This window comes from Lepidochelys olivacea, assembly GCF_965140295.1.
Source record: "Lepidochelys olivacea isolate rLepOli2 genome assembly, chromosome: 24".
NCBI lineage: Eukaryota > Metazoa > Chordata > Testudines > Cheloniidae > Lepidochelys > Lepidochelys olivacea.
The window spans coordinates 5,683,217-5,710,210 of NC_140434.1; the positions used below are offsets into that span (position 1 = coordinate 5,683,217).

Below are 26,994 nucleotides of genomic sequence, written 5' to 3' on the forward strand. Positions count from 1 at the left end.
ATCTGGGCCATTCCGCTTTGGGACATTGCCTCCCTAAATTCCACTTGTAGCTTCTGTTTGTAGACATGCTTTGCACTCCCCCATCCTGAGCTGCTCGGTAGCGTTGCTGAGTGCTGTTAAACAGCTGCTGTGTTCCACCCCCGAGATAGCTGGCACTTCAGCAGTGCATGATGTTAAGGATTCTTATTTAAAGTGAATCCTATAGATAGTTGGCAAATGTGCTCGTAAATTTTGCACAGTGATGCTGGGACTCGCACCCAATTTAAGGTTCCCTAACACTGTGTGAGAATCTAGCCCCCGATGTATTTCAACACCAAGGCTACATGATCCGTTACAGATGGCTTTGTAGCCCACTGGGGAGTGTGCACCAGAGGACCCCCTCTGGCAATCTACAGAGGATACTAGTTGTGGCAACTGCAGCTACAGAGCCGTAGCTCGTTAGCTCAAGCTGTAGCAGCTTATGCTTTTAGCTCTGGAAGTCCCCACTTCTCTCCCTGGTGTTGGCCAAGAAGGCAGCCATCACAGTCCGTTACTGACCTACAATATTGAGGTGGATCCAGATGTAACCGTCTCTAAAGAATCAGTTAGATCCCATCCCATTCGTTGACTCTTAAAATCTAGCACAAATTGGCTCCCTCCCCCATAAATTTATTTACCATTAAGATATTTTCCACTTTTATTTTTCTAGGTCTGGATTTGTTTACCTTCCTTCAAAGTGAAAATCAGGTAAGGTTGTGGGGGGGGCTCTCTCCTCTCTCTCTCTCTCTCTTTTTTTTTTTTCCCCCTCTCCTCCCTGGTAAATCTGTAGACTAGTAACCCTGTCCTTTTCCTCTCAGCCAATCCTCCTCCTCCTCCACTGTAGCAATCTGGGCCTGACGTGGCCAACATTCACGTGGCCTCGCTCAGCCACATGCCTTTAGGTTCCATTGCTGTTGTCTGGAATGGTCCATGTGCTGTCTGTGGCTTGGAATGCTGGATTCTTGCTTTCGATACATGACTCTTCTCCTTATTAGCACCTGTATTCTCCACTCTGCCTCACTACTCCAGGTTCTGGAAGGAGGTAGGGCGCTGAGTTGAAACTATATCACTTACCTGCTAGTGAATCTAGACAAACTTGCAGTGCAGTTTAGAAAGTGGGTGTATTTTTTTTGTTAACCAGGGGCTGCTCTCTGCCTGCCTGGCATTTGATCCTTTCACAGGGGACTCAGGGCAGAGCGGGTGATTGAGCTAGCTAGAAATACCTTCTTCTGACTTAGGGGAACTTGAAGTGCCGTTTCCTTTCAGAGCTGGTACAACAGGTTTCTTTCTCTTTCCTGGGCCTCGTCTCGCCACCACTGCGTATCTCCTCTTCAGCTGCGCCATTCTAACCTGGCGTGGAGTTCCAGCTACAGCAAAGCCCAAGCTCTCTGTCGGGTTATACCAAATGGGAGGCAGCTGGCTCAGGTGAAGTCTTGGTAAACTGGTACAGTTCCCCCAAATCTCAGGAGTATCACTTGTGACTCTCAACTCTCTCCTTTCCTGCTGTTCCCTTTCCCCCTCTTGGTAGCGCAAGCAGTGAAATCTGTTGCTTTGCAGTGACGTCTGTTCCCCTTGCAGATCGGGCACCGCCAGCGCTCTAAGCACCGGAGGGGGTTTGGGAGGGGTTTGAATAGGCGCCCAGTCTAATGATTGATGCTCTGTTCCTTGCCCGGCAGCACTACAGCCCTTCCGTGATCACCTCCCTGGATGAACAGGACGCCCTGAGCCATTTCTTCCAGTACCGAGGCACGTCTACCCATTTCATGAACCCCCTGGCTCCCGTCATGGCAGGATCCCACAACAGCATCAGCCCCACCAGCGGCCGCATCAGCAGCATTGTCTCCACGAACACGCTGCGGGAGAGCCATGGGCATAATGGGACAATGAGTAACAGCGCAGCTCTCCCGGGCTGCAGGCCGGACATCATTTCCTTAGACTAACCCTAGGCCCAGGGCACACTGGCACCTCGGTTTACCCCAAGGATAGGAGAGAAAAGCAGATTTTCAGCAGCTGCTGTTGAGTTGGGCTTTTGTCTGGGATGGAAAGGATCCAACCAGTACCAGGTCTCCTAAGTGTCTCTCTCGGTCAGGGCAACTCCCCTGTTAAGCCCAACCTTGGAGCCTCGCAGGAGGGCTTTCAGTTCTGCACGCGTCCGCCTGATCATACTGGTACCACTTGCTGGGGGGTGCCAGTGGTCGGGGGTAACCTCTGTTTTTCAAGACCATTTTAAAACTGTGTTTTTCACTTTATTTTTTGGTAGGATTCTGCACAAAGATCCTACAGTGATAATCCCCACCTTGATGCTGTACTGCTAGAACAGCACCATCTAGTGGCCAAAGCAGGACTTAGCAGCCATTCCCCCCCCCCACACACACACCCCAGGATGTCACCCACCTTCTGCATCTCTTTGCAGCACACCATTGCTGACTCCCCGAAGCGGGGTGAGGAGAGAAATTTGTCTGGGTCCAGCAACCCTCCAGGCATGGATGGAAGGTGGGTGGGTGTCTTTCAGGGAGCTGCCCGCTGCTTTTATGCACCAACACAAGCACTTTGGCAGTAGGGATTGAGCTGGATCTGGGCTCCTATGGCATTCTTCACTCTTTGATCCTCTTCTTTGCTCCCCTCCTTCCCTGGGGAGTCTGCCCTCCCAAGCCTGGGTTAGAGCAAAGAGCTGGTGACTCAGAAAGGGGCTAGCAAACTTCGGCTTACAGCTACCATGCTGTGCTGAGAACCTCTGCTGTCCCAGGGTTTAAATAACAAATGGGCAGGAAAACAGATGCTGTAACTGAGCCCTGATTCCAAACCCTATCCAGCAAATATGGACGTTCCCCAGCAGAGACCTAGCCACTGAGGGGAGGGTGAATCTGTAGCCTGCAGCACTTAAGTATTCCCATGAAGCAGGTGAGTAGTTGGGGCTCCCTCCCGCCTTGGCCTCAATTGTATGATCCGAAGCAACACCGTTGGGCCCCAAACTCAGCTCTGTTAAGCGAATCCGTTCTTCAAACCCCGGTGCAAACCTCTCGTGCTTGCAACCGAATGTGCTCGTGGGTGAGAACCAGAAAGAGAAACTGATTGATCCGTTTTCAAGGAGAAAAAAAGAGGGATTTTTTTTTAAAGGTGTTTTTTTTTTTAAATGAACGTGCTGTGGCATTACGAGTGGCGCAGGAAAGGAAATGTTAACTTTTTAATTATGAATTCACCACCCACGGTCCTTTAAAATTAGACATTTTCCTGGCTGCTGTTTTAGTTTTGTGTCCTCATTACAATTTGCGCCCCCCCCCCCTTTTTTTTTTTGGTAAGAATCAAGACAAAAAGAGTCTGTTTGAATTGATGTCCCATCAGGGGCATTTACACGTGAGTTGATGCAGTTCTTTATTGGGACGCTAGAGGAGGCAAGAAGGGGAGGGGTTCTTGCTTGCAAACCCTCCTGCAGACAGGACAGTATCGAGCAGAGGCAGAGTAGGGTGACTGCCAGGGCTTTTGTCTCCCTTCTGTCCCCTCGCGGGGGCACTGAGCAGCTCAGCCCAGGCTGTCTCGTTTGGAATTACGATGTCTTTTTTTTAAACTGTAGATTTCTTTTCCTCCTCCTAAGTATTTCCAGTACAGAGCTGTACAGAGAACAAAGCTGTATCTGTATCTTTCAGTTGCAGCTTTTGTACATTCCAAACTCCAAAGACCTCCCTGTGTCTGTATCTCCTGAGGACGAAATGAAGGTCGTGTTGCCCCCGCTACCGCGCCTTGGCGGGGACAGCACATTGCCTGCTGCCTGTTTTATTTATGTCTTTAAATGGATGCCTTAGTTTGTAACCTTTACAGCATCACAGCCGCTTCTTCAAGGGTCCTGCGTAAGCAGGGTCTCGCCAACCACCTACGGCCAAGTTAAATTTTTTTGATCACAATAGCAAGATTGGCATGCGAGTTCGATGCACCATCACATGGTCAAAATGGCACTCAGAAGGGTACGACGTGTAGCATTTTTTTGCACCTTTTTCCCTGCACAAGTGTCTCCATCAAGAACTTCAAAACAAACCTGGTTCCCTGTGGTTCTGGAGAAGGGTGGTCCGGGGTCAGGAGTCAAGTAGCTGTGCCCAGAATCCTGCTGTGACTTTACTGGCTCTTGTATCAGTTGTAGTGAATCCTGCTGAGGAATAGTTGAGGTGCAGCTTTACCTTGCATTCTTAGTTGCGCTAATCATTTTTCCTCTGTTTTGGAGAGGGACTACGTCCAGCTGATGCTGTTCCAGCTCTTCATTTAAAGAGCGGTTGGCTGGAAAACGATGAACCAACTACTAGTCACCTTCAAAATACCAGCCCTCAGAACTAGCTTGCTTGGTTCTTTTCACCTGGAAACCTCCAAGTGACAGACTTAGCGCTCTGTGAAACAAGGAGAATTATCCTTCCCCCACTTGTGTGAACTGCTTTGAAATCCTTGGTGGAGAAGTGCTAGATAGAGGATTTGCTTTTTGGAAAAATGGTGCTTTGAGAGATTACTGAACTTTTGCAAACCTCTTTCTCTCTGCTCATCTTCCCAACACCAAACTGAAAAGGGACTTAGGACCAGAACAAATGTACTATGTACATTTTCAGTGGGAACATAATTGTTTGTGGGTTTTTAAAGTTCTGATGTTGGGGGGGAAGGGGAACAGACAGACCAGCTCCCAGTAAAGGTAGATTTCTATACATATTTGTAACCCTACCCATCTGTCCTTTGTACTGTCTCCTACCAAGATCCTCCAGGGCCAGTCGCAGGCTGGTCAACTCACATGGCAATAGTGGCTCCACTGTACCCTTTGAGAGGCAGGTACTTTCAGTGTTGCGTACAGGTGGTGGTTGAGGCAGCTAGAAGCTGAGGAGACAGACATTACGGTATTAAGCCTTTGCAGGGAGCGCTGGCTGTTTTCAAGTTTTGTACATACAAGTTGTTTGTGTAGAGGGTTTGTGTGGGGTGGGGGAGATAAAGGAGTGTCTAGGGTTTTGATACTGTCTGAAGTCCCTTAGTGTTTTATAAGCTCTCACACACGGTGAACATTATCTAGACACCTTTAAAAAGCAGCTAGCCACTTTCTCTGGTTTATTTATTCTGTCCGTTTGATATCCAGCTGTTCTATTATTTGCAACACTTCTGTATATGCAAACTACCTTTTAGATAATAAAGTTCAAAACACCCCCCACTGTGCTGGTGTCGGTGACTGGTGGAGCAGAGCTCTGTTCAAGCTGGATTTGAGCAGCTGGGACCTGGGGAGAAGGGTGAGTTAGCCCCCTTTTACATAAGGGGAAACTGAGGCAGAGCCATGCAGTAGTCAGTGGAGGGCGGAATTGGAACGGGAGTTCCTTGCTTGCAGTCCTGAGCTCAAACCACTGACACATGCTGTCTCTTCAGTGCCTCCTTTGGCTAAGCAAGACACTTGGATGGCTAGGGCAGGGGCGTTATTCTAATGTTACTTGACGTCTGTCCACACTCTGCTTCCAAGACAGTGAATGCCCCCCCCATCCTAGGCAGCCGGGGTTTGGCCTTAGTGCTGGCATTCCCACCTAGTCCATTCAGGACGTGCCTTCCCTTCATAAGGGGCTGCAACCACCTGTCGGTCGCTTCCTTCATAGGAGGGAGGGCCAGAGAGCGACCCCACTCCCCACCTTCCCTTCCTGCTAGGGCTTGGAGCGGTGAGAAGGAACTTCATTCTTGGCAGGCCTCGGCAGCCTTGCTTGGAAAAGCAGGTCCGAGGGCCGGCGATGGTGACGGAGCCGACCTGCTTCACCGGCCACTCAGCACTGAGGCGGCTGCTCCACTCCCCAGCTGTCTGCCCTGCGGGGAGGCCGGGGCCTGGGATTTCGCTGCTCACTTGTCTCGCACAGCTAAGGTGTCCAGCCAGAGCCGCAGGGCGAACCTGGTCCCAGTGCTCACCCGCTCCACATCTTCCCCCGCTGCAGGTGCTGTGTTCAGGAAGGTCGCAATAGGAAGCTCCGTGGGCTGGGCCGAGCCCCCGCTCAGCTCCGTGGCTCTGGGTAGATCATCATGGAAGTTACTCAGAGGGGCCGTGTTACGGCTGGCAGCTCAGTAACGCGGAGCGGGGAGTGAGAACACGGAGCAGGCCTGATGCACGAAACACCCCCGGCGTGGCCAGTGAGGGCTAGTCATTGTATGGGCCGCTCCTTCCCGCCAGGCCAGGGCTAACTTCCCTGGCTTTAACTGAAGGAAGGCTGTAGTGAGAGTTACCTACAGGGCAGCTTCCACAGCCCCCTCCATGACTGCACTGGAACCAGGGCCCCTGCCCCTGCTTGGGGGGCGGTACCTGAGACGGGTAAAGCCCGCACCCAGCAGGGCAGGTGCTGTGGCTCCCTGGCCTGGGGGACCATCTAGCCCTGGGTGAACAGATGAGAGAAGCTGGGGGAAAGTTTTGGGGTGTGGAACACGCTCCCCTGAGCAGCGGTCCAGCATGGAGGCAGAAGAGCTGCTGCTGTTCAGAGACACCCAGCAGGGGGGCCAATAAAGGGCATTTCCGCCTAGGCGTGTTAACCCCGTGTCTGCTGGCCAAATCCCAACCTAGCCACTTCCATTCTGCCCTCCGGAGAGTCCTCTCCACTTCCCGTTGGGAAGTGACAATGCTCCTCCCCAGACCTGGCTGCATTTCAGAGGTGGGGGAGCAGAGCCCTGCCTCTGACCATGCAGCCTGTCTCTCCAAGGGAAGATCATCATTCCTCCCCTTCTTAGAGGAAAACCGGCCAGGCTGGGTTGGCAAATCACTCTCCTTACTTGATGGTTGGGGGGAGGTTGCTGGGCACATGCCCCATGTTCTCTGCTCCGTCCTCGACAGCCGCGATACACTCCAGAACGTGGGGTTCCAGCCAGGCGTAGGCGCTCACCTCGCTCCCGTCCGCCTTGATCCTCGTCTGAAATCCAACACATGCCTCTGAGGGCTGGGAGCAAGGCTCGGCACTCTCTGGGGCTTGGAGTCGCCGCGACTGATGACCAATGGGGCTACGGGCAGGCTCGGGCAAAGGGCTGGGAGACAAGCCGCTAAGCCGGCTCGGAACCACAGTCAAACCTAAGGGACAGGCGCTGGTCATCTCAGCGGAGAAGCCGAGGTCTGAACAGGCCATGGAGGCTGAATTCCTCCAAGGGTCCCGCACGCCCAGGGCTGAGGCCCAGGGCTTGTGGTGCTGAACGTAGGAAACCTGCACGGCCGGCTCCCCTAAGGACGCCTTCAAGATGCTGAGGAGGGTGGGGTCTGGGGACAGCAAGCCCAGGCAATGGATGTACATCAGGACACGTAAGAACAACTCTCTACCTAATCTCTCCCGACCATCTTCTCCGGGGCCGAGCAGTCCCCTCAGTCAGGGGTCACTAGTCACCCCCCAGCAACGCCCCCCAGCAGCTGCCTTAGATCTTCCCCACCCGTGCTCTGGGGGGCACTCACCTGCAGCTGCTGGTGGCTCTCGGTGGAAAGCAGCAACAGGTACGTGACGACGTGGTGCCGCCTCGGCAGCCCTCTGCTCAGCGTGGGCGGGTACACGGACTGCGCAGACGGAGAACCAGGAGCTAGGACTCGGCAGGCCCGGCCCCGCCCCAGAGGCACAAGCCGAGGGCTGGTGGCTGGATCCTGAAGGCCTCCCTGCCAGCAGGCCTCTAGCGCACTTTGTGAAGCAGCGAAATGCAGCTGCCTCTGGGGACGGGTGCTGCAGCTGTTTAAACAGCACCACTACGCGAGCGGCTGGGTCACGAGAGCAGGGCTGCCGCCCCGATTTTTGGCAGGGGGGAGGAAGAAACAAGCGTCTTAAATGGCCAAGAACGTTTGAGCCCTGCAGCAGTGCCCGTAAGACCGGCCGTGCTGGGTCAGGCCAAGGGTCCATCTAGCCCAGGATCCTGTCTTCCGACCGTGGCCGGTGCCAGGTGCCCCACAGGGAATGAACAGAATGGGGCAATTAGTGAGTGATCCAGTCCCAGCTTGTCGTACTCAGAGGTTTTGGGACACCCAGAGCCTGGGGCTGTGTCCCTGGCCACCCGGGCTAATCGCCATCAATGGGGGACTTATCTCGCTCTCTTGAACCCAGCAATGCCTCCTTCCAAATCCTGGGACGGGGTGACTCAGTGCAAGCCGCTGCAGGGAGTGCTGGGGATTCAGGAGGGGGCGCTCGACCCCAGCCCCATTCGCTGCACCAGGTCACGGCTGCGCGTGTGGCTCGCGCTAGGAGAGGGTGGGAAGTCATCGCTCCCTAGTGGCTGATCCGCAGAGGAAGCTTGAATCAGCTACTGCTGCTGGTTGATGGATGTGGTCCCTTCACCCCTCCCCGCCCCCGAAGAGGTTCGCGCTTTGAGCACGGACCATCCCAGGCTGGGGCCTCTCTGGAACCTGGTGCGTGCCGAGCGGTTCCCCGTGACCCAGGTCAGGAGAACGGGACATTACCTCCCACAGGCCCAGCATCGTCCAGGAGAACCTGCCCGGCTCCAGCCGCAAGCCTGTCTCCTCCTGCAGCTCCCGCAGGCCCGCCTCCAGCAACTACGGTCAAGGGACAGCGAGGTGAGGGCCGGCCCGGCACAGCCTGCCTGCGTCCTACGTTCCGCAGTGCCAGGGGCTCTGGAATCCAGCCTGGTACCGTGCTGCGCCGTAACAGCGCCCCCTAGCCGCAGAACTCAAGAGCTTTACAAGCCTCTGCATGCTAAGCTGGCACCCCACTTTACAGATAGGGAAACCGAGGCACCGAGAGGGGAAGTGACTCGTCCAAGGCCACGCAGCTCCTACGTGGCAGAGTCAGACCAAGAACCCAGAAGCTCTGATGCCGTCCCTGGCTCTAAGCAGCGCCTACCCCAGTTCCCATTTGAAAATCCCAGGGAAAATTACACTACGCTCAGCTTTATCCCCTTCCCTTCCCTTCCCCATGTAGACACAGAGACCCCCCCACACCTGCTGCTCCCCCACCACCACTCGCCCATTCAAACCAACCCCACTGGCATCCGCACGGCATGTCGAGGCGGTACCTGTTCGTCCGGCTCCATGTGCCCACCTGCAAGGGGAGAGAATCGGGAGCGGTAAGCGGCACACTGAGCAGGTCCAGCGCCCCCTGGAGGCAACGGAGATGCTCCCCGTGGCTGCTGCTGCTGGACCCTGGTGGTCTCACAGCCTATTGAGGGGTTGGAGGGAGGAGGACGGGGGCTGTCTTTGTTCCGGGTCTGTACAGCACCTGGCACCATGGGAACCTGGTCTGTGACTAGGCCTCCTGACCGGCACAGATAACATACAACCCTAGCAGAAGAAACACTCCAGCCACAGCAGGGTCCCCCAGGGGTGGCTGATCTCCCGGCAGCAGCGTTTTCTCCCCCTACCGGGCTGGTTTAACGAAGGGCTCGCCCGTTTCACTTCCTTCCAACTTCCTGCTGTTTAATTGTCTGCACGCCCTAGCGCCTTTCACTGCAGGATCTCAACGCAGCTAGTGAGTTACACCCCAGTGCATTTGGTAAGGACAGCGGGGCGGGAAGGGGAGGGAGCCCAATTGAAGGAAGTTGACTTGGCAAAGGTCACACGACAAAGTCAGTGGCAAAGCTGTGAATGGAACCCAGGAGTCCGGTCTCCCAATCATTGTCTTTAACCACTAGCCCACACTCCTTTCCTAGGCCTGGGAATACGATTTAAGAGGCTCAATTCCCAGTCTCCAACTCTTCCCTCTAAACAACCCTCTCCCCCTTCCAATGACCACAGAACTGCCCCCCATCCATGGGCCAGGCAGGCAATTGACAGGAAACCCCAGCTAGACGCATCACCAGGTCCCCATTGGAGTGCCTGGGCCCTGGCTTGGCCATTTCTAAGCCAGCCTCGCCCGTGTCCTCTCACCGGGGGGCACCCAGATGTTGGGGAAGATGCTGAGATTCTTGGCCCTTCGCGTGAGCAAGACTCTCCTGTCAACGGACTGCAGTACGACAGCCACCCCCACGTCTACCCCACGGCCTCGGAGCGCCTCTGGCAGCGCGGCAGCCTGCCTCTCCTCCAGGTGCTTGATGGGACAAAAGGACGGTCTCTGCGGAAGGAAAAGGAGCGAGTATTTGGTAACAGTCACACCAGGCCTCAGCAAGAGACTGCAGCTTCCCAGATCAGGCCCGTCGGACCTTTCATCCCAAAGAGCTCCACCAAGTTTCTCCGCACAGCAGCTGTGACATGCAGCCACCTCTGGGGCTTAACACAGCAGAGGGGTCATTTTGGGCCAACTCTTCTTGCTATGCAAAGGGCACGAGGAGCAGACAGGATCCGCAGCTGACGCAGGCAGTCGCCAGACACGCTGCGGCCAATATCACATACCCAGGCATGTTCCACACGGTGCCTCGGAGCTCAGAACAGCTCGACTTTCCTTGGTAAGGACCCTGGGCTAAGCCCCTTCCTCCTCCCAGAAAATGCCATGGGCTCTTGTATGTTAGTAAGTTACATGGCACCGACCAGCCGGGAAGCGCTGAAGACTTTATAGATATTACTGGACTGTTCTCAGCTTGCAGGTTGAGAAACTGAGGCACAGATGCTTGCCCGAGGCCATGCAGCAAGTCAGTGACAGAGGCAGAAATAGAACCCAGGAGTCCTGACAGCACGTGTTCAGGTCTAACTACCCAAACACACTACCTCCCAGAGAGGAGTGGTGGACCCAGGCGTCCCGACGCCCAATCCCCTGCTCTAGCCGCTCCCTTCAAGCCCATCAGTTTAGATACAAGTGCCTCCCCGCAACATGTCCTGACCTTCAGAAGGATCCTGGTAGAGCCAGGGAACTCGCTGTCGGAAATGACAAACTGGTTTTGGTCCAAGCCGCAGCTGACCATCGCCTTGTCCTCGTGGGGAGCACAGAAGTGCCCGGTGATGCTCTGAGAGAGAGAGCAGGGAAATCACAGGCCTTGTCTTCTCACCACGCTTCATGGGGGGCTCCCAGCCCTTTACACACATTACTTGTGGGCAACAGAGCCCAGCAGCTCGGGCAGGACCCTCCCCGCTCCGGAAGGGAGACTGGGCATGGAGAGGAGATGGGACTCAGCCAACTCAGGGACAGACTGGAGACTAGAGACCAATCCCCTGCTCTAGCCACTTGCCCACATCCTCGCCCAGAGCTGAGGATAGAGCCCAGGAGTCCTGATGGCAGCAGGCGCCCCATTGACTAGACTCGGCCCAGGAACCAGACCGGGCTGTCCTCAGCGGAGCACAGCGCCCACGGCCTGAACACCTGCACCTGCACGGCACCTCCCTTATCTTTGGCCTGCCCCTGCAGGGAGGAGAGGTTAATGGGGCCTCCAGACTGAGAGGCGGCTGCCGGAGAAGGCCTCAGGCCAGAGTCCCTCATGGAGGAGGGAGCGCAAAGGGGTCGCTGGGTCCAGATTAGTGGCTAGAGAAGGGGCCTGGGCGCCAGGACTCCTGGGTTCTAGTTCTGGCTCTGTCACTAACCTAAACCACCCCCCTTGCACACCCAGCCCTCCCCCACCCTCCCTGCACACCGAGTCCCCTTGCACACCCAGCCCTCTCCCCAACCCCCTTACACACCCAGCTCTCCCCCAACCTCCCTGCACACCGCATCCCCCTGCACTCCCATCCCCTTGCACACACCCCCACACCCAGCCTCCACCCCACCTCCTGCATACGCAGCCCTGTGCCCCCCCCAGCCCCTCCTATTGCACGCCCAACCCTCCCCCAGTCCCCCTGCACACCCCGCTCTCCCCCCACCTCCATGCACACTCAGCCCCCCCCCCCCCTCCAAGCGCCCCGCTGTGCCCCCGGGCCCGCACCTGCAGGAACCCGGCGCGCTCGGGCCGGGCGCTGCCCTTGGCCAGGCGCACCAGGCCCCGCGCCAGGCTCTCCATGGGCGCCGCGCCGGGGGAGCGCAGCCCTGGCTCGGGGACTTGCCGCGAGCGCAGGAAACCCGGGAACCGCGGCGGCTGCAGGCCCCACAGAGGCGCCAGCCGGGCAGCGAGTGGAGAGGGGCGCCCCCTGCTGGCCGCTCGCCGTGCAACCGGCTCAGCCGCGGCAGGACAATCGGGGATCCCCCTACCGGCGTTTCCAGCAGGAATTGGGCACATCCCCCCCCCCCCCAATCGCTGCAGCCCCTTGGAACCCGACTCTCCCCTTGGAGGTGGGGCGCGCGGACCCTGGCTGGGGCGGAACCCAGCATCCCGAGGAGCTGGGGGTGTTGCCCTCTGGAAGCGGTGGAGACCCTTCCCCTCCACCTGTTGGAGCCCTGTCCTGGACCAGGACCCCATGGCGCTAGGCGCTGTACAGACGCAGAACAAAGAGCGTGCCCCCATCTCAGTCTAAGTGCCTCCTGCGGTGATCCCGCTGCTCCCGTTACACCTTCCTACCTTGCGCCTCGCCCCTGACGGCGGGCCCGGAAACCTGCCCACACGAGGGCCTCTGCTCCAGCTGGCCTGGAAGGTTTAGCGGGAGGAAAGTTTCTTGGTTCGTAAAAGTCTCCGGCCTGGAGATCATTACTCCTGCTAGCAGTGATGGGTGAAGCCTCCATGCTTAGGGCTTCCTGCCGCTATCTGCAGCCACTGGAGGGCAGATGGGATCTCACCCAGGTGCAGAGCTCCTGAGCTGTAGCTCACGAAAGCTTACGCTCAAATAAATTGGTTAGTCTCTAAGGTGCCACAAGTCCTCCTTTTCTTTTTGCGAATACAGACTAACACGGCTGTTACTCTGAAACAGGTTCTCAACCTGTGGTCCATAGCCTATGTCTAAGGGGGTCTGTGAAAGGTTGTTGTTACACAGAACAGTGGTTTTCAACCCAGGGGTCCGCAGACCATGGCTAAGATTTCCAAAGGGGTTCGCACCTCCATTTGAAATTTTTTAAAGGTCCACCAATGAAAAAAGGTCAAGAACCACTGCCCTAGAGGACAGTGAAATAGATGCACTAGAGATAAACCTTGCAGGTAATAAAAACATGCCGGGCCAGCGCCCTGTCTGAGGGGTTCAGCTGGCTCCACACTGTGACTAGATTGCCACTTATGCTCTGACTTTTTCCTCAGCCTCCTGCAGTCTTCTACCACCGTGTCAAGCATCTCAGCCATGGTGCGGTTTTGTCCGCACTGCAAGCAACAGGTGGGTTTACACGGAAACAGCGATCTCGCTGTGAAACCCTGGTGCAGACGAGGCACAGATTGTGGTCCCCCGGCTGGGCTCATCACGGACAATTCCAGACCTAGCAGGCTCAGCAGAGAGGTTTTGCAAGGAACTTCAGACTCAGCAGAGCATCCTGGCAGCTGGCCAGGGGGGTGGCACTCTCAGCAGAGAGGTCAAGGACTGACCGGGTTATGGAGACCACACGCTGGCATGGCAGGTGTGTATGGGGAGTTGGTATTGCCCATACCTAGACTGTAAGGCAGAACTAGGGAACTGTAGTCTCCTAAATTGTCCAGCTGGCATCTTTCACCAGCCCCAGAGCTTACTGGGTGAGGTTCTCAGGCCTGGGCGACCAGGGCTTTTGTACCACCTCCAACTACCCCCTACGTAGCTAATCAGCGCAATCAGTGTTTTATTTCCCCTCCAATCAATGTTAAACATACAGTTAAAATAAACAAAAATGCAGAACAGCTGTCTGCAAACTCCCCTCCCCGCAGGAAGCAGATAGTTCCACCCAGAGGGCCATGACTGGAGTGGTGAAAGGGACGCAGTCTGCCAGCAGGGGGCGCCCTCACAGCTTCTTCACTGTGCTTTCAATGTACGACTCCAGCACAAAGATGGTCTCGTCGACTTGATTCTCGCTGGCGTCGATCCTGTGATTTTACGGACAAGGGGAGGGAGAGCGTCACAGGCCGAGCAGCGCGTGTCAATGCCGCCTTGTGCTTAGCGGGAGCCTCCCAGGCGAGCAGTGCAAAGCTAGTTACTAACAGTCATGCGTTAATTCACAGCCCCGGGCAGTGGGGAAGTAGCGTTGTCCCTGTTGTTAATATGGGGAACCTGAGGCAGAAGGAGAATGCAGCTTGCCCAAGAATAGAACCAGGAGTCCTGATTCCCAGCCCCCACCCTGCTCTGATTACACTCCTGTCCTGTCCTCTCCCAAAGCCAGGTGTAGCCCCCAGGAATCCTGATTCCCCATCCCCTAGACCAGCCCGCCCAACCCTCGCCATGGCTCCGCTCACTTGTTGACGTTGCGTTTGAGGTTCTCCAGCTGCTGGCGCTCCGGGGCTGTGATCATCTCCTCGATCTCCTGCAGCTGCACCTCCTCGGCGCCCGTGGCCTGCATGGATGCTAGGATGGCCTCCACCCGCTGAGACTTCTCCAGCAAGCGCCTGGGGGGCGAGGCAGACAGCGTTCACTGAGCGCCGGCGAGACGCTGAAGCCTGTTCCCATCACTCAGGTTTGGGCCGACCGCGTTACTCACAAGGGGCCAGATCCAATCTCGGATCCAGGCAGGTTCCCTCCTGCCTTCAAAATCCATGTGTCTCCCCCACTACCTCGCCCCACTGTCCTCCTCAATAACATCTCCCCCTTCGCCCTCCCCTTGCCCATTACCCCAGGGCTTGTCTTTATTCCTTTTCCCCCTGCTACACTGCAAACTCTGGGGGCAGGGGCTGCATTTGCAAAGCATCATGTGCACCAGTAATGCCCGTGGCTGTGCCAGACGCACCAGGGCCTGTCTCGGCAGGGGCTGTTTGTACTGATGCAGCTCCCAAGAGCGGCGAACTCCCCCTGCAGATCCTTGCACCCAGGGCGCTTACCTCTATTACAAAGCTGGAGTGAACCACATTGGCTGAAACCCTGACTGGGGCAGCGCGGCTCAGGGGTGTGTGTGTTTGCGTGCACCTACCCAACATGGATGATATTTCTCCTTAACCGCCCCTCCCTGCCAAACAGTTTTCATTGCCATCCATCTGTTTATCTTTGACACTTATTGGGCACCAAGACCCAGGTGCTCAAAGCTATTTAGATTCCTAACTCCCTATGGTAGCTAGGCACCCAACTCCCTTTGGTAAGCTCCTCTAGTTACGAACCCCATGTCAGAGGTCTAAGCTGCTTGACCCCAGCATGATGACTCGGCCCAGGAGCTTTCGGCCTGCTTAGCGCCACTCACTTGTTCTCCTTGGTTTCGTACTGTCGCCTTTCAATCAGGTTGGCCACGCTCTAGGGAATGGAAAGAGGAACAAGAAGCAGGGTTTTGGGGGAGGGATACAAAGAAACGACGCCATCTGATTGTGTGCTTTAATCTCAGCCAAAAGGGGGAGTGTGAGCGGGAATACTGGGCCCCACCACTGGCTCCCCCCAAGCCTGCCGCTAGGTCCTCTGCGCCATGAGCCGCGAAGATGGGCAAAATCGGGGAGGGGGGATGGATTTTATGCATATGCTCCCTGCTCCGGCTCTGGTCTCTCTGCAGCTAATTCTTGCGCCATTTACAGGGCCTGGTGTGGAAATCCACCTCACTCCTTGCTACCTTCACGTGCCTTTGCTGGGGACGGTGTTAAAGGTAACAGATGCATCTGAGAGGGTTTATCACCCACCCCGAGTATGAGCCTCTACCATCCTGTGGGACGTGCAGCCTTGTGCTCTGAGCCCCTCTCATAAGCTAAGCAGGGTCAGGCTAGGTCTATCCTCGGATGACAGCCCTCCACGGCAAACAAAGACCGAGCAGGGAGTGAAGACTGCATGCCTCCTTCTGAACTGGCCCTGGACGCAATGGCCAAGTGCAGCAGCAAAGGGCACTGTGCTGCGAGCGGTTTCCTCTGTCAGCTGAGATCCACTCTCTGTGGTCACTAAAGATCCCATCATGCTTTCTCCAGTCACCAGGGCACTACCATCAGCCTCCTGGCCAGGTGTGAACTTGCCGAGTGACATTCTGCCTCCCTACAGTTCTCTCTGCCGGTTCAGTGGAATGCTGGACTTTCCATTTCCTGTCCTCAGTGCCTGTGCAGGGCAGCTGCGCACGATCAACCCAATCAAGGGGGCTGCATTTCAGTGGCTGAATGATCCCCGTGTCACTTTTCCCATCCGTCGATAAATCGATAAGGGATGAAAGGGGCCAGGATGGTCAGCCCAGTGACTCTCTGCACCTGGGAATGTTGCTCTCCATGTTGCAGAGTCCCCAACGACACAACTGCTGTTGTGGTGACGCGGAATCAGAGAGAGGGAATAAACCGAAGGAGTCCAAGGGGTGCGAAGGACACAGTGTGATTTGCATGAGCATCAGTGTCAGTTGGATGGCCAGGGAATTATCGGGTACCTTATAACACCGGTGCAGCAGCATCCGTGCAGAGGACAGAGTGTTCACTGTGTACAGATAGAACGTCCTGGAGGGGGCGTGGTCCGGAGTCTTCGGAATCTCCTGTTTGCGTGCAGGAAGGAAGATTGTAATATGTGTGTGACCTCCCCAGAGGGCTGTATCTGTCTGTTCTCTCTGTGTGCTCCTTTCTAGCTTCCCCCAGGGACCCAGCGATCATCATTCTTTGCAAAGAGAGAGAGAGGGCGCGTGGGATAGTGGTGTGATCCTGGCCGCTTACATCCCTAGCACGGCACCACCAATAACTCGCCATGTGATCCTGGGAAAGTCACTGCACCTTTCCAGGCCTCGGCTCCCCCAGCGGCAAAATGCAGGGAAGGGCATTTGCTGGTGACAGCCTGAAGACCAGTGCTTGGAAACTGTCCAGTGACACATATTTCCAGTTACTATTCTTTGTTAGTAAACCAGGGACGAGCAGGGGGATCCGACAGCTAGGGGAGAACAACTGAGATCACAAAACACTTTACAGATATTAATGCAATCAGCTTTCCACTCCCCTGGGAGACAGGTTAACACTGGATCCGTTGTCCAGGTCTATGAAAACGGAGGCAGAGAGAGATGAATGACCTAGTAGTTCTGATTCCTTTGTTCTAATGCTAGGCAACACTCCCTCCCAGAGTTGGGAATGGAAACTAAGATACCACCCCACTGCTCTAACCACTAGACAACGCTCCCACCCCGCAGCTCAGCATGGAAACCAAGAGTTCTGACTCCCAGCTCCCTGCTCTGATGGGGATGCAACCCAGGATTCCCAGTCCCCTGCTCTAACCACCTTCCTTCATCTGCATTCATCTTTATGTCCTGTATGCCCTGTTTGTGACACACTCTGCTCACCTCTGGGTGACAGCATGAATAGAAACTCTCACCTGTAGGGACACAAAGTTCTCCGATAGCATTTTATACAGCATGTCCTTTGCCTCCTTGGCAGGAATCATGGCAAAATCCTCCACTTGTTTCTGTTCCAAATGCTTCTTCCGCAGAAGCAGCCTGAATATCCTTGCGCAACGGGAACCAAATCTAGATGGGGGAGGAACAAACCAACTAACATACAACTCTGGGGAAGAACATCAAAACCTAGACCCGCTGCACAGGAACATCAGAGAATTGAGAAGGTTCCTACATTAACACTTCAGAAGAGAAAAAGCATCTTGTGTGTGTTGAAGATGGAATGAAATCCTGACTTCAGAGCCACAGGCCCAAACCAGATCAGACCACTGGTCCTTTGAGTCCGGTACCCGGTCTCTAGACCAGTAACTGATGCTTTAGAAATACATGCATGAAAATGAAATGTGTCTGAGAGTTAATCATGCAGATGTCACTAAATTTTCACTCAGCAATGTTTATTTCCCTATTCATGAAATCCAGGCTAGCTAAAGAGGGAACAGGCTGCCCAGCAGAGACTGGAGAATCTCATCACAACTAATGTCACCTTCCTATCTGGTACCACCCAGGAAGCCTCGAAACCATGAATACTTTCAACATACAGCTGGATAATGTGGGGCCTGATCCTGAGATAGATCAGTCACTAAAATTGATGGGAATTGGGAGGGAGCTTAGCACCTCTCAGGATTGGATCCTTCCTTCCTCTCTCCCTCTTCAACGAAAGGATGGAGATTGTGGGTGAAAAAGGTGCAGCTCTGCTGTTTGAGGACTGTTGTAGCTCTGTGGGATATGGACAGACCAGGTGGGTGAGGTAATCTCTTTTACTGGACCAGCAAATATTGGTATGGCCTCACCCACCTTCTCTCTCTCTCATATGTATGCCTTGGGCAGAGTAACAAGGGGGCTAACAAGCTACATTCAAAGAGTTGCTTTACCTCTCCTGTACGATGGATTCCAATGTTGCTGTTGCCAAAGTCGCGAGGGCCTTGTGGAGATCTGGGCAGTGCGTGTCAAGGTACCACACATGAATTACCAAGGATCTCACAAGGTTCGGTAAGCCCCAGGACCAGCAGTAAACTGCCCATAGTAGATTTCTCAGTAAAGGATACTGATGACATACATGCCCCCGCCACTGTCCCCGGATTTACCAACAAACTCCAGCTACAAGGAAATAAAAGGGTTAAATGTATACAAAGACTATTACAATTTTGATATAAATTGAATACCATTGGGGGCAGAATATAAGTTTCTTTAAAAAAATAAATCCCCAACCTTAATGGTTAGAGGATGTTTCCAAAGCCGAATTTCCACCTTTGTTCTCACAATGTTTAAACGTTAATGGGAAACTGTTTTTCTTTAAACCTTCCTGCTCCCACCTGCAGTCATTCTGACCTAGGGCAGGAGAACCCCAAGATGAAACGGACTAGAAACAGAGGGTAAAATGGACTAGTGCCTGTTTTCACTGTCCACGCTGAGTGAGGTGAAGAAACCAAAGCCCTGATCCTACCAACACTTAAGCAAGTGAACAGCTTTGCTTATGCAGAAAATACCACTCACTTTAATGGGGCCCACTCACGTGGAGAGGACTGCATGATTGAGGCCCTAAATCAGAACTGGACCAAAGGTGGAAATCTTGTTCAAAACCAAACTACACATAATGCATTTCTTACCGGGTCATCGGCTAGCAAAGTGAGATACTGATCCAGAATTTGTTTCACAATATTGTATCCTGTTGGAAGAGATCTGAATATCTGTGGAATAAAAGAACACCCAGAAAATACCTTCTATTCGCATTTGAGATGATAAAAATAAACAGTATTTAATTCATTTGGATCTCAGAGTGCTTTACAAACATGTTCACATTGATCTTCAGAGCCCTGCTGCAAGGTAACATTTTTATCTCCATTTTACAGAAGGAGAAGTTGCAGCACACAGAGGTGAAGTAACTTGCCTGAGGTCACACAGTGAGTCAGCAACAGAGCCAGTCATAAATTCATAGATTCCAAGGCCAAAAGAAGTCACTGTGATCCTCTAGTCTGACTGCCGTATAACACGGCACAGAGATTCTGGAAATAATGCCTCTTTGAACTACAGCAGATCATTTAGAAAAACACCCAATCTTGATTTAAAAGCTGCCAGTGATGGAGAATCTGTCACAACCCTTGGTGAGATGTTCTAATGATGAATTACCCTCACTGTTAAAATTGTACACCTGATTTCCAGCCTGAAATTGTCTAGCTTCCAGCCATTGGATCTTGTTAGATCTTTGTCTGCTAGATTGAAGGGACCATTATCAAATTTCTGTTCCCCATGTAGGTGCTTGTAGACCATGATCAAGTCACCCCTTCACCTTCTCTTTGTTAGACTCAAGCTCAATGCATTTAGTTTATCACTATCCAGCATCTTTCTCACCCTTTAGACATTCTTGTGACTCTTCTCTGAACTCTCGCCAATTTCACAGCATCCTCCCTGAAGTAGGAATACCAGAACTGGATGTAGTATTCCAACAGAGATCACATTAGTGCCAAATACAGAGGTAAACAACCTCTCTACTCCTACTTAAGATTCCCCTGTATAGGTAGCCAAAGATCGCGTTAGACCTTTTGGCCACAGCGTTGCATTGGGAGTTCACAGTCATTTATCCACCCTAACCTCCAAATCTTTTTCAGAGTCTCGGCTTCTCAGGAGAGAGTCCCCCCTCCTGTAAGTATGACCTACTTTCTTGTTCCTAGATGCATAACTTTACAGTTACAACCCAGGAGTCCTCCTCTCACCACTAGACAACCCTTCCACAGTCTGGATATGAGGCTGGGCAAACACCAGGAGAGAGTGGGCGACGCTCTGACGCTCATGACCAAACCTTGAAGTCTAAAATGAGTGTTCAGCTGGGTTCCTGTGCCACTCAATAATACGTCTGTAGCTTGTTCTGTGTCTGTATAGCACCTGGCACCAAGGGGTCCTGGTCGAGGACAGGGACTGCTAGCTGCTGCCACAATGCATATACATAATACCAAAGAAATATAGTTATCCGTGTCCGATTTCTATAGAGTGCCCCAAATACTGCAGAAACTTACCTCATTGGAAGACAGTGGCTGCGTATAAGGCGCATTGGAAGATGTAGTAATTTCACTCATTCTCAGCATAGTCCGCACTATTTCACTGCTGGTCTATTTAAAAAGGAAGGAAACAGCCTTTAGGCCTTGACAGAATCTCTGTTCACATGATGAAAGAAGAATTCCTTCCCCCCTACCCCCCCGGTCAAGAACTGGAGTGCTCCAAATTCAGAAATCAGCCTCCAGTAAGATCTAGGTTGCATTAGCCTCCTTCCACTCATCTTAGGCTGGTTACATGCCCCATTGAACTGCCAGCAAGACCATTCCAGTGCAGGAGAAGGGAAAGATGCTCTGGGAGAGCAACATATGGGCTTAGCAGCATGGATAACCAGCTTGTAGGATTTGATATACTGGAGCAGGCAGCTGGTGCATTTAAGGCAAAACTCCCATTGAATAAAACGGGAAGCAGCCCTCGGTCCAATTCCTGTCTGCAGCAGCAACCAATGCCTGATATTTCAGAAGACTGTGAAATATTCCTTCCTGACCCTTGCAGCCATCAGCTAGTACCCTGAAGCTTGAGATTTGAAGCTTTTAACATGTAACTGCCAAGGTTGCAAGCACCAAATTCCCCACTCCTGCTACCTGGAGTAACTCCGCTGAGGAAGTTCCCGATTACTTCTGCATACCTGGTCCATCCTGTTGGCCACTGCGCTGACTATGGCTTGGTCTCGGAAGTGCTGGTGGAACCGATCGATGTTGGCTTGCCAATAAATGCCGTCATCGGGCAGGGGCTGAGGAGAAATGGGGAAGAGGGAGAAGGAAACGCTGAGGCTGGTTTATTGGTTGCAGAGCCAGATGCTCGTCTGAGGAATGAGCACCGTCAGCAGGGCAAATTCTGAGGGGTGCTGAGCACCTGCCACGTACCCTGGAGCTTGTTGGAAGCTGCAGGTGTCTAGAATCTCAGAAGAGTTGGACCAACGTGAATCGAACCAAGAAGGGGAGGTTACACAGTGGATGACAGGCAGACTGTCTACACCAAACAGCCCCTTGAACAAAGGCTGTACAGTAGCCTCATTCCCCCTAGGGTAAGCACTGTGGACCCACTGGTCCCTGCTGGTTTTCACTGGCTATAAACCCAAAGGTCAGATAGTGGAATAAAGGACTGCTAAGCCCTCCAGTACCACAGAGATCATGGCTGGCCTGAATGCAAGCCAAGGAGCAGCAGGGGGTTAGCAATACCTCTTTGCTGTCTGCATCTTGTTTCTGCCTTTTTGCCTTGTGTTCACCGTTATCTTCATCGTCAAATGATCTGCTCCTTTTCCCTTTCCCTGCAGGCCAAAGACAGATTTTCCTCTGAATACCAGCACGGCAGTCTTGTGTTCAGGTTGGAAAGCTCCCAAAGCACCTTTGCTGATTACACAGAGATCACCCCGAGCATTTGGTGTCACCCACCCACATTCTAAATGCAATCTACCCAAGGAGATTCTGACAGCTCTCACCTATGAGATTCAGGTTGGGGACCACGTACATGTCCTTCTCATTAACTGCCAAAGTGGGCGCAGGAGGTGGTGGTGCATCCGAAGTCTCGGTAGTTTCAGGGGCCATTGGGCATCTCTGAATGAAGTGCGTGTCCGCTAGGCGCACAAATGTATTGGAGACTTCGCCATAGTCCATGGTTTTCCCATCTGGGCAAAAGGATACCAAGGAGAACAGAATCTATCATGATCCCAAACTCCAGCTGCTCCTGCACCCATGTGGGATCAGGCCGCATTGTTGTCTTTAAGAGCCGTAGAAGCAGGGCTGCGCAAGAGAAGGCTTGGTATTTGATCTGCATTTATCACCTTCCACCCACTTGCTCCAGCTGACTTCAGACCTTGGTCCAAATCTGCAAAGGTGACAAGTGATTTTGGGTGTCTCAGTTTCTAGGTGGCAACTAGAGACCCCTTAAAGGGGCCTGAGATGGGCCAAGCAGGTCTTTTTAATGTGTCACAACTTGGGCACCCAAAATCACTAGTCATCTTGAAAAATCTTAACCAGTCTTTCTCCCCAGTTCACCACCACGCTAGTAGCATGGGTCTGCTCTCTGTCCCTTTGCAGATCTCACAACTGCTGGTGCAAGAACCTTCTCCTATGCTTCTGCTACACCTGAAACATTTCCTGTATATTTCTGCTCCATTCCCCACATATAGAAGGGCCTCTCTCAGCCTGTCTCTTTGCCACTGTCCACAGGAGAGTCTTTCTGGCAGCTCTTAGCAAATTCCTGAATCTCTGTCTCATTTCAAATCTCACCAGATAACGCAGGTTGTCTCTGATGCCTCTTAAGTTCTCTCATTATCATCATTTGTTATTATTTATATTCCAGCAGCACCTGAGATCAGGGCCCCATTGCACTGGGCACTGTATGTAGTGAGAATCTCTGCCCTCAGGAGCTTACAATCTAAACTCACGCTGCTCTCTCCTCTCTTCCCGTTTAACTCAACATTTGTTGGGACACAGCTTGTACACCAGAAGCTATAAAGCTCCATTGGATTATATAGCATTGGTGTCTTTTAATCAAGCGGAGCCGCTAATATAGTTCAGTGAACAACTATGACTTGCTGGCCAGTTGAGGTTTTTCCCTTTCTTCCCAGGTATTTAAGGCCTCCCACATTTCTCTTAAGAGAAAGGTGCAGTGGAAACACAAAGATTTCCACCTCTTTGTAGGCCACCAATCAATGGGAATAGTTAAATGAGCAGAGCAAACTTAGGTCTGTTGGAGGGACAGATACAGAGGTAAGGGAAAAACAGATTCAATGACTAATACATGTGTTTTCCATTTTAGTCCATGTGTGTAAAATTCAGCCTTGAGATGAGAAATATGCAGGTAACCAGCACTTACACTCTTTGGAATCTACATAGCACTTGTCATTTGGATAAGTGTTGTTACTCCCATTTTACAGATGGGGAAACTGAGGCACAACGAGGGACAGTGATTCCCTCCAGGTCATATTGTGAACCAATGGTAGAGCAGAGAATGCATTCCCAGATCTCCTACCATGCTGTCTCTACACTTGTCTACTGATAGAAAGATAGGGTAAAAGAGACATCGATATAAATCATAGTCAAATGGTCCAAGCACAGGAGCCAGTTCTGTACCCAGCTCTTATAGTGACTCACTGTTTGATCTTAGGCAGTCCCCTCCTCTCCCTGTGCCTCAGTTTCCCCTTCTATAGAATGTGGGTGATGATACTGACCTCTCTCCTGGAGGTGCTTGGGAGTGTCAGTGTTCTGTACAGCCCCTTGAGGATGCCCCATATGGGCCTGACCTAAAGCCCACTGACATCAATGGAACGATTCCCATTTACTTCAATGGACTTTGGATCGGGCTCTATGTCCAGAGCCCTCTTCTTCTGCACAGATCCTGGGAGCCATCCAATCCCCTTTCGCTGCGTACAGAACCCAGCCACTCTGGTAGCATGAAGTATCCCCAAACCTTGCCAGACAGATGATAAGGTGCTGCAGCAAAAGGTTCCCGCTCTATTTCTCAGCTGTCTCCACACCGCTTTGGCTCACCCTCCATAGTTTCCGTTAGCCTGTCTGCAACCTTCCGCACCGCGGCGCTCATGGTCATTTTGCCATTCAGCAGCAGCTCTTCCACAATCAGCTCGCCCATGTCGCTGTAGAGGGTCTTGGCAGTATAGATGTAACGTGGATACCGGAGGATCCTCAGCACCCGACTGCACGGAGCTTCGTACTCCACAAAGCCTCGCTTCTGCAGCTGGTAGGTCACTAGGTTGTGTTGAATGAGGACACAGAGAGCTTTCTTAACCTGCACATGCCAGAGAAAGGAACGAGCCACGTACTTGGAAACTTAGCATAGTTTATATGGCGGAAATCGACCATCATGCTTCAGGGCTGATCACCTCTGGGATGAGGAAGGGCATGCCCCTCCCCTTATGTGTTTAGGTGCTTTATCTCCATCCATAGTCTCAGGAATGGTCACACGTTCCCCAATTAGCACTGATCATTAACAACCTAAGATAAAGCTACTGAGCCTTCACCAGATCATCTTTATTGTGGGAGAGGTGCGGGTGATGTTTGAAATTCCCCAGGGCCTCAGGCTATCATAGAACTAAGAGATGGAAAAACCTACAAGATCTCCTCCTACTCGAGGCAGGGCCTGAGAATCTCGACTGTAGTCCTGACTCGCTCTGTGAGTTTGGGCCACTAAGTCTCATCTCCTTATTCTCCAGATGCTGCACTAACTTCAGAGAACTCCATCTTTTGTCCTCTCCACCCCTTATAAAACTACATTTTTAAATTTTAGTTTTAAACACCCTCCTTCCCTTTGCCCTTCTGTGGAGAGGTAAGAGCTCAGAACCTTTTCTGTTAAAGCCGATTGCAATTTGTACTATTAAAGAAACTGATTTGGTTTTAAGGAGACATGTTCAAATTCTGATTTACCTTTTGCAAACACTTTTAGAATAACAGAATCCTTCAAAAGCACCAGAAATGGTGACTGACAAGTTGTAATGAGCGAATAATAGTTTAGTCAGCTATGTGATCCAAAGGAGACTAACTCCTAGAGTATTCCAGACATACCTGATCCAGCGACATCCCTGTGTCGTTGGCAATCACTCTCAGCGGCTGGCTGCCTGTCTTGATAAGATGAGTCCCTATCTTTTCCACGATCTCGCCAAAATGTTCTTGCAGCAGGAGGGAACAGAGTTTAATTTCTGCCTGAGTCATCTTGCCGGCAAATTAAAATACTAGAAGAATATGGGGAAAAGCATTTATGTTATTAAAGTTGTTATCAGGTGAGACAGGCGAGCGCAGGAGATTTGCTGATTAGATACAAAGATTTTCACCTCTCCAGTCACCTGTTTGAATTGGCCTAGATCAGTGGAGACTAAAAGCTGTTACCAATTCATGCCTGAAATGAATCTGGTGGGTTTGTGGCTAAGCCTATATCAAAACTGCCATCACAGCCAGCCCCCTTGTTGGCAAACGGGGCAGGCAGGCCTGCCCTCCAAGGACTGAATGAGCCATGGAGACTAAACACATAGTATCCCCTGAGATGATCCCTCCAGGGCAGGGTGGGCTGTGTGGAAAGCTTGCCTTGTCCTTTCCTACTGCTGCATCTGTTCTGCAGATAATCCACCTCTAGGGCTGCCAGTCGGGCACTCCATTCATTTCAAAATTAAGAGCCATAACAATGTCTGCCATGCAGGCAGCACTATAGGAGCTAAAGAATCCTTACGGGATGCTTCAGGAGAGATGCATAATGGGGGGCCTAATGGAACTGAAATGTTGATAAGGAATTTTATATGGAAACAAAGGACTGAAAGGCAGGAGAAGATAGCTCAGCAAATAGCCTTTTTCAGCTCAGAGGAGGGCTCCTCCAAACGACCTTCATATAAGTGCTAGGTCTACACAATCTAATTGACTGTGACAGGCGCGATACACCCTGAGCCAAGGTGGCAGTAGCGCACAACTAACATCCAGGTGAATTATCAGCCAACAGAACTCACAGGGACAGAGGCTTGGTGTCAGAAGAAATGTTATATGAGTGAAGGTTGGGTGGCCAGATGGTCAGAGCAGAGTGCAGCCTAGGAGTCAGGATGCCTGAGTTCAACTTTCAGCTCTTGGAGAGTGGCATGGATGAGTAATCATAGCACTGAACTAGGAGCCAGGACTCCTGGGTTCTGTTCCCAGCGGTGGGAACTATAATGATCTTAGCATGGGAAGGTAGTGTGGATAGGTGATCACAGCAGGGGACTGGGGGCCAGGACTCCTGGGTTCTGTTCCCAGCCCTGGGAAGGGAGAGCGGCCGAGCGATCACAGCAGGGGACTGGGGGCCAGGACTCCTGGGTTCTGTTCCCAGCTCTGGGAAGGGAGAGCGGCCGAGCGATCACAGCAGGGGACTGGGGGCCAGGACTCCTGGGTTCTGTTCCCAGCCCTGGGAAGGGAGAGCGGCCGAGCGATCACAGCAGGGGACTGGGGGCCAGGACTCCTGGGTTCTGTTCCCAGCCCTGGGAAGGGAGAGCGGCCGAGCGATCACAGCAGGGGACTGGGGGCCAGGACTCCTGGGTTCTGTTCCCAGCCCTGGGAAGGGAGAGCGGCCGAGCGATCACAGCAGGAGACTGGGGGCCAGGACTCCTGGGTTCTGTTCCCAGCCCTGGGAAGGGAGAGCGGCCGAGCGATCACAGCAGGGGACTGGGGGCCAGGACTCCTGGGTTCTGTTCCCAGCCCTGGGAAGGGAGAGCGGCCGAGCGATCACAGCAGGGGACTGGGGGCCAGGACTCCTGGGTTCTGTTCCCAGCCCTGGGAAGGGAGAGCGGCCGAGCGATCACAGCAGGGGACTGGGGGCCAGGACTCCTGGGTTCTGTTCCCAGCCCTGGGAAGGGAGAGCGGCCGAGCGATCACAGCAGGGGACTGGGGGCCAGGACTCCTGGGTTCTGTTCCTGTCCAGCTGCCTCCAAAGTTCGATGCCCCCGGCCAGGGAGACTCGCCCCCCCCCGGATGCCTTGGGGACCCCACACCCCGATGCCCTCACTCACCTGGGGCCTCAGCCTGGGCTGTCTGGGGGAGGGGGTCTCCTAGGCCCCTCCAGCAACCATAGCAACTCCGTCCCCTTCAACTTCCGGCTCACCGCCGATTACTTCCGGTCACTTCCAATCGCTCCCATCCCCCCTCGGCGGCTGCAGCCGGGGCCATGGGGGGCGCCGGGAGTCAGGGCTCTCGAGACTCTATCCCTTGTCCGCTGGAGAGCGCGGCTATAACGGGGCCGCTCTACGCGCACCCCTGCTAGTCTCGGTGGTCAGGCTGGGGCGCTAAAG

At 53.2% G+C, this 26,994-nt stretch overlaps 3 protein-coding genes across 4 annotated transcripts in view; 1 reads left to right on the forward strand and 2 right to left on the reverse strand.

Moving 5' to 3' along the window:
* PIAS3 (protein inhibitor of activated STAT 3) overlaps positions 1 to 5,184 on the forward strand; it is a gene marked incomplete at its 5' end in the record, with an annotated part of 37,543 nt that extends 32,359 nt beyond the window's left edge. The window contains 2 exon segments of the mRNA XM_084613092.1: positions 689 to 726; positions 1,695 to 5,184. Coding sequence (XP_084469218.1) covers positions 689 to 726; positions 1,695 to 1,958 — 302 coding nt within the window. The 3' untranslated portion in view covers positions 1,959 to 5,184.
* NUDT17 (nudix hydrolase 17) lies at positions 3,340 to 11,929 on the reverse strand. The gene is made up of 8 exons (XM_084613093.1): positions 11,761 to 11,929; positions 10,729 to 10,851; positions 9,842 to 10,025; positions 8,992 to 9,017; positions 8,420 to 8,512; positions 7,433 to 7,531; positions 6,769 to 6,905; positions 3,340 to 6,016 (listed from the first exon to the last, which is right to left on the reverse strand). The coding sequence occupies exons 1-8, from the start codon at positions 11,833 to 11,835 to the stop codon at positions 5,854 to 5,856; spliced, it is 900 nt and encodes a 299-aa protein (XP_084469219.1). The 5' UTR covers positions 11,836 to 11,929; the 3' UTR covers positions 3,340 to 5,853.
* A 1,556-nt stretch (positions 11,930 to 13,485) lies between these two features.
* On the reverse strand, positions 13,486 to 26,868 carry POLR3C (RNA polymerase III subunit C). 2 transcript variants are annotated; one of them, XM_084613284.1, is made up of 15 exons: positions 26,716 to 26,868; positions 24,758 to 24,924; positions 23,729 to 23,984; positions 21,676 to 21,861; positions 21,416 to 21,504; positions 20,863 to 20,967; positions 20,198 to 20,290; positions 18,794 to 18,874; positions 18,233 to 18,284; positions 18,059 to 18,119; positions 17,108 to 17,258; positions 16,185 to 16,286; positions 15,042 to 15,091; positions 14,110 to 14,259; positions 13,486 to 13,743 (listed from the first exon to the last, which is right to left on the reverse strand). In XM_084613284.1, the coding sequence occupies exons 2-15, from the start codon at positions 24,902 to 24,904 to the stop codon at positions 13,662 to 13,664; spliced, it is 1,605 nt and encodes a 534-aa protein (XP_084469410.1). In that variant the 5' UTR covers positions 24,905 to 24,924; positions 26,716 to 26,868; the 3' UTR covers positions 13,486 to 13,661. The 2 variants fall into 2 exon arrangements, with proteins under 2 accessions (XP_084469410.1, XP_084469411.1); XM_084613285.1 differs by lacking the exon at positions 26,716 to 26,868 and having other exon boundaries at positions 23,729 to 23,944; positions 24,758 to 24,894.
* Between the last annotated feature and the right edge of the window lie 126 nt (positions 26,869 to 26,994).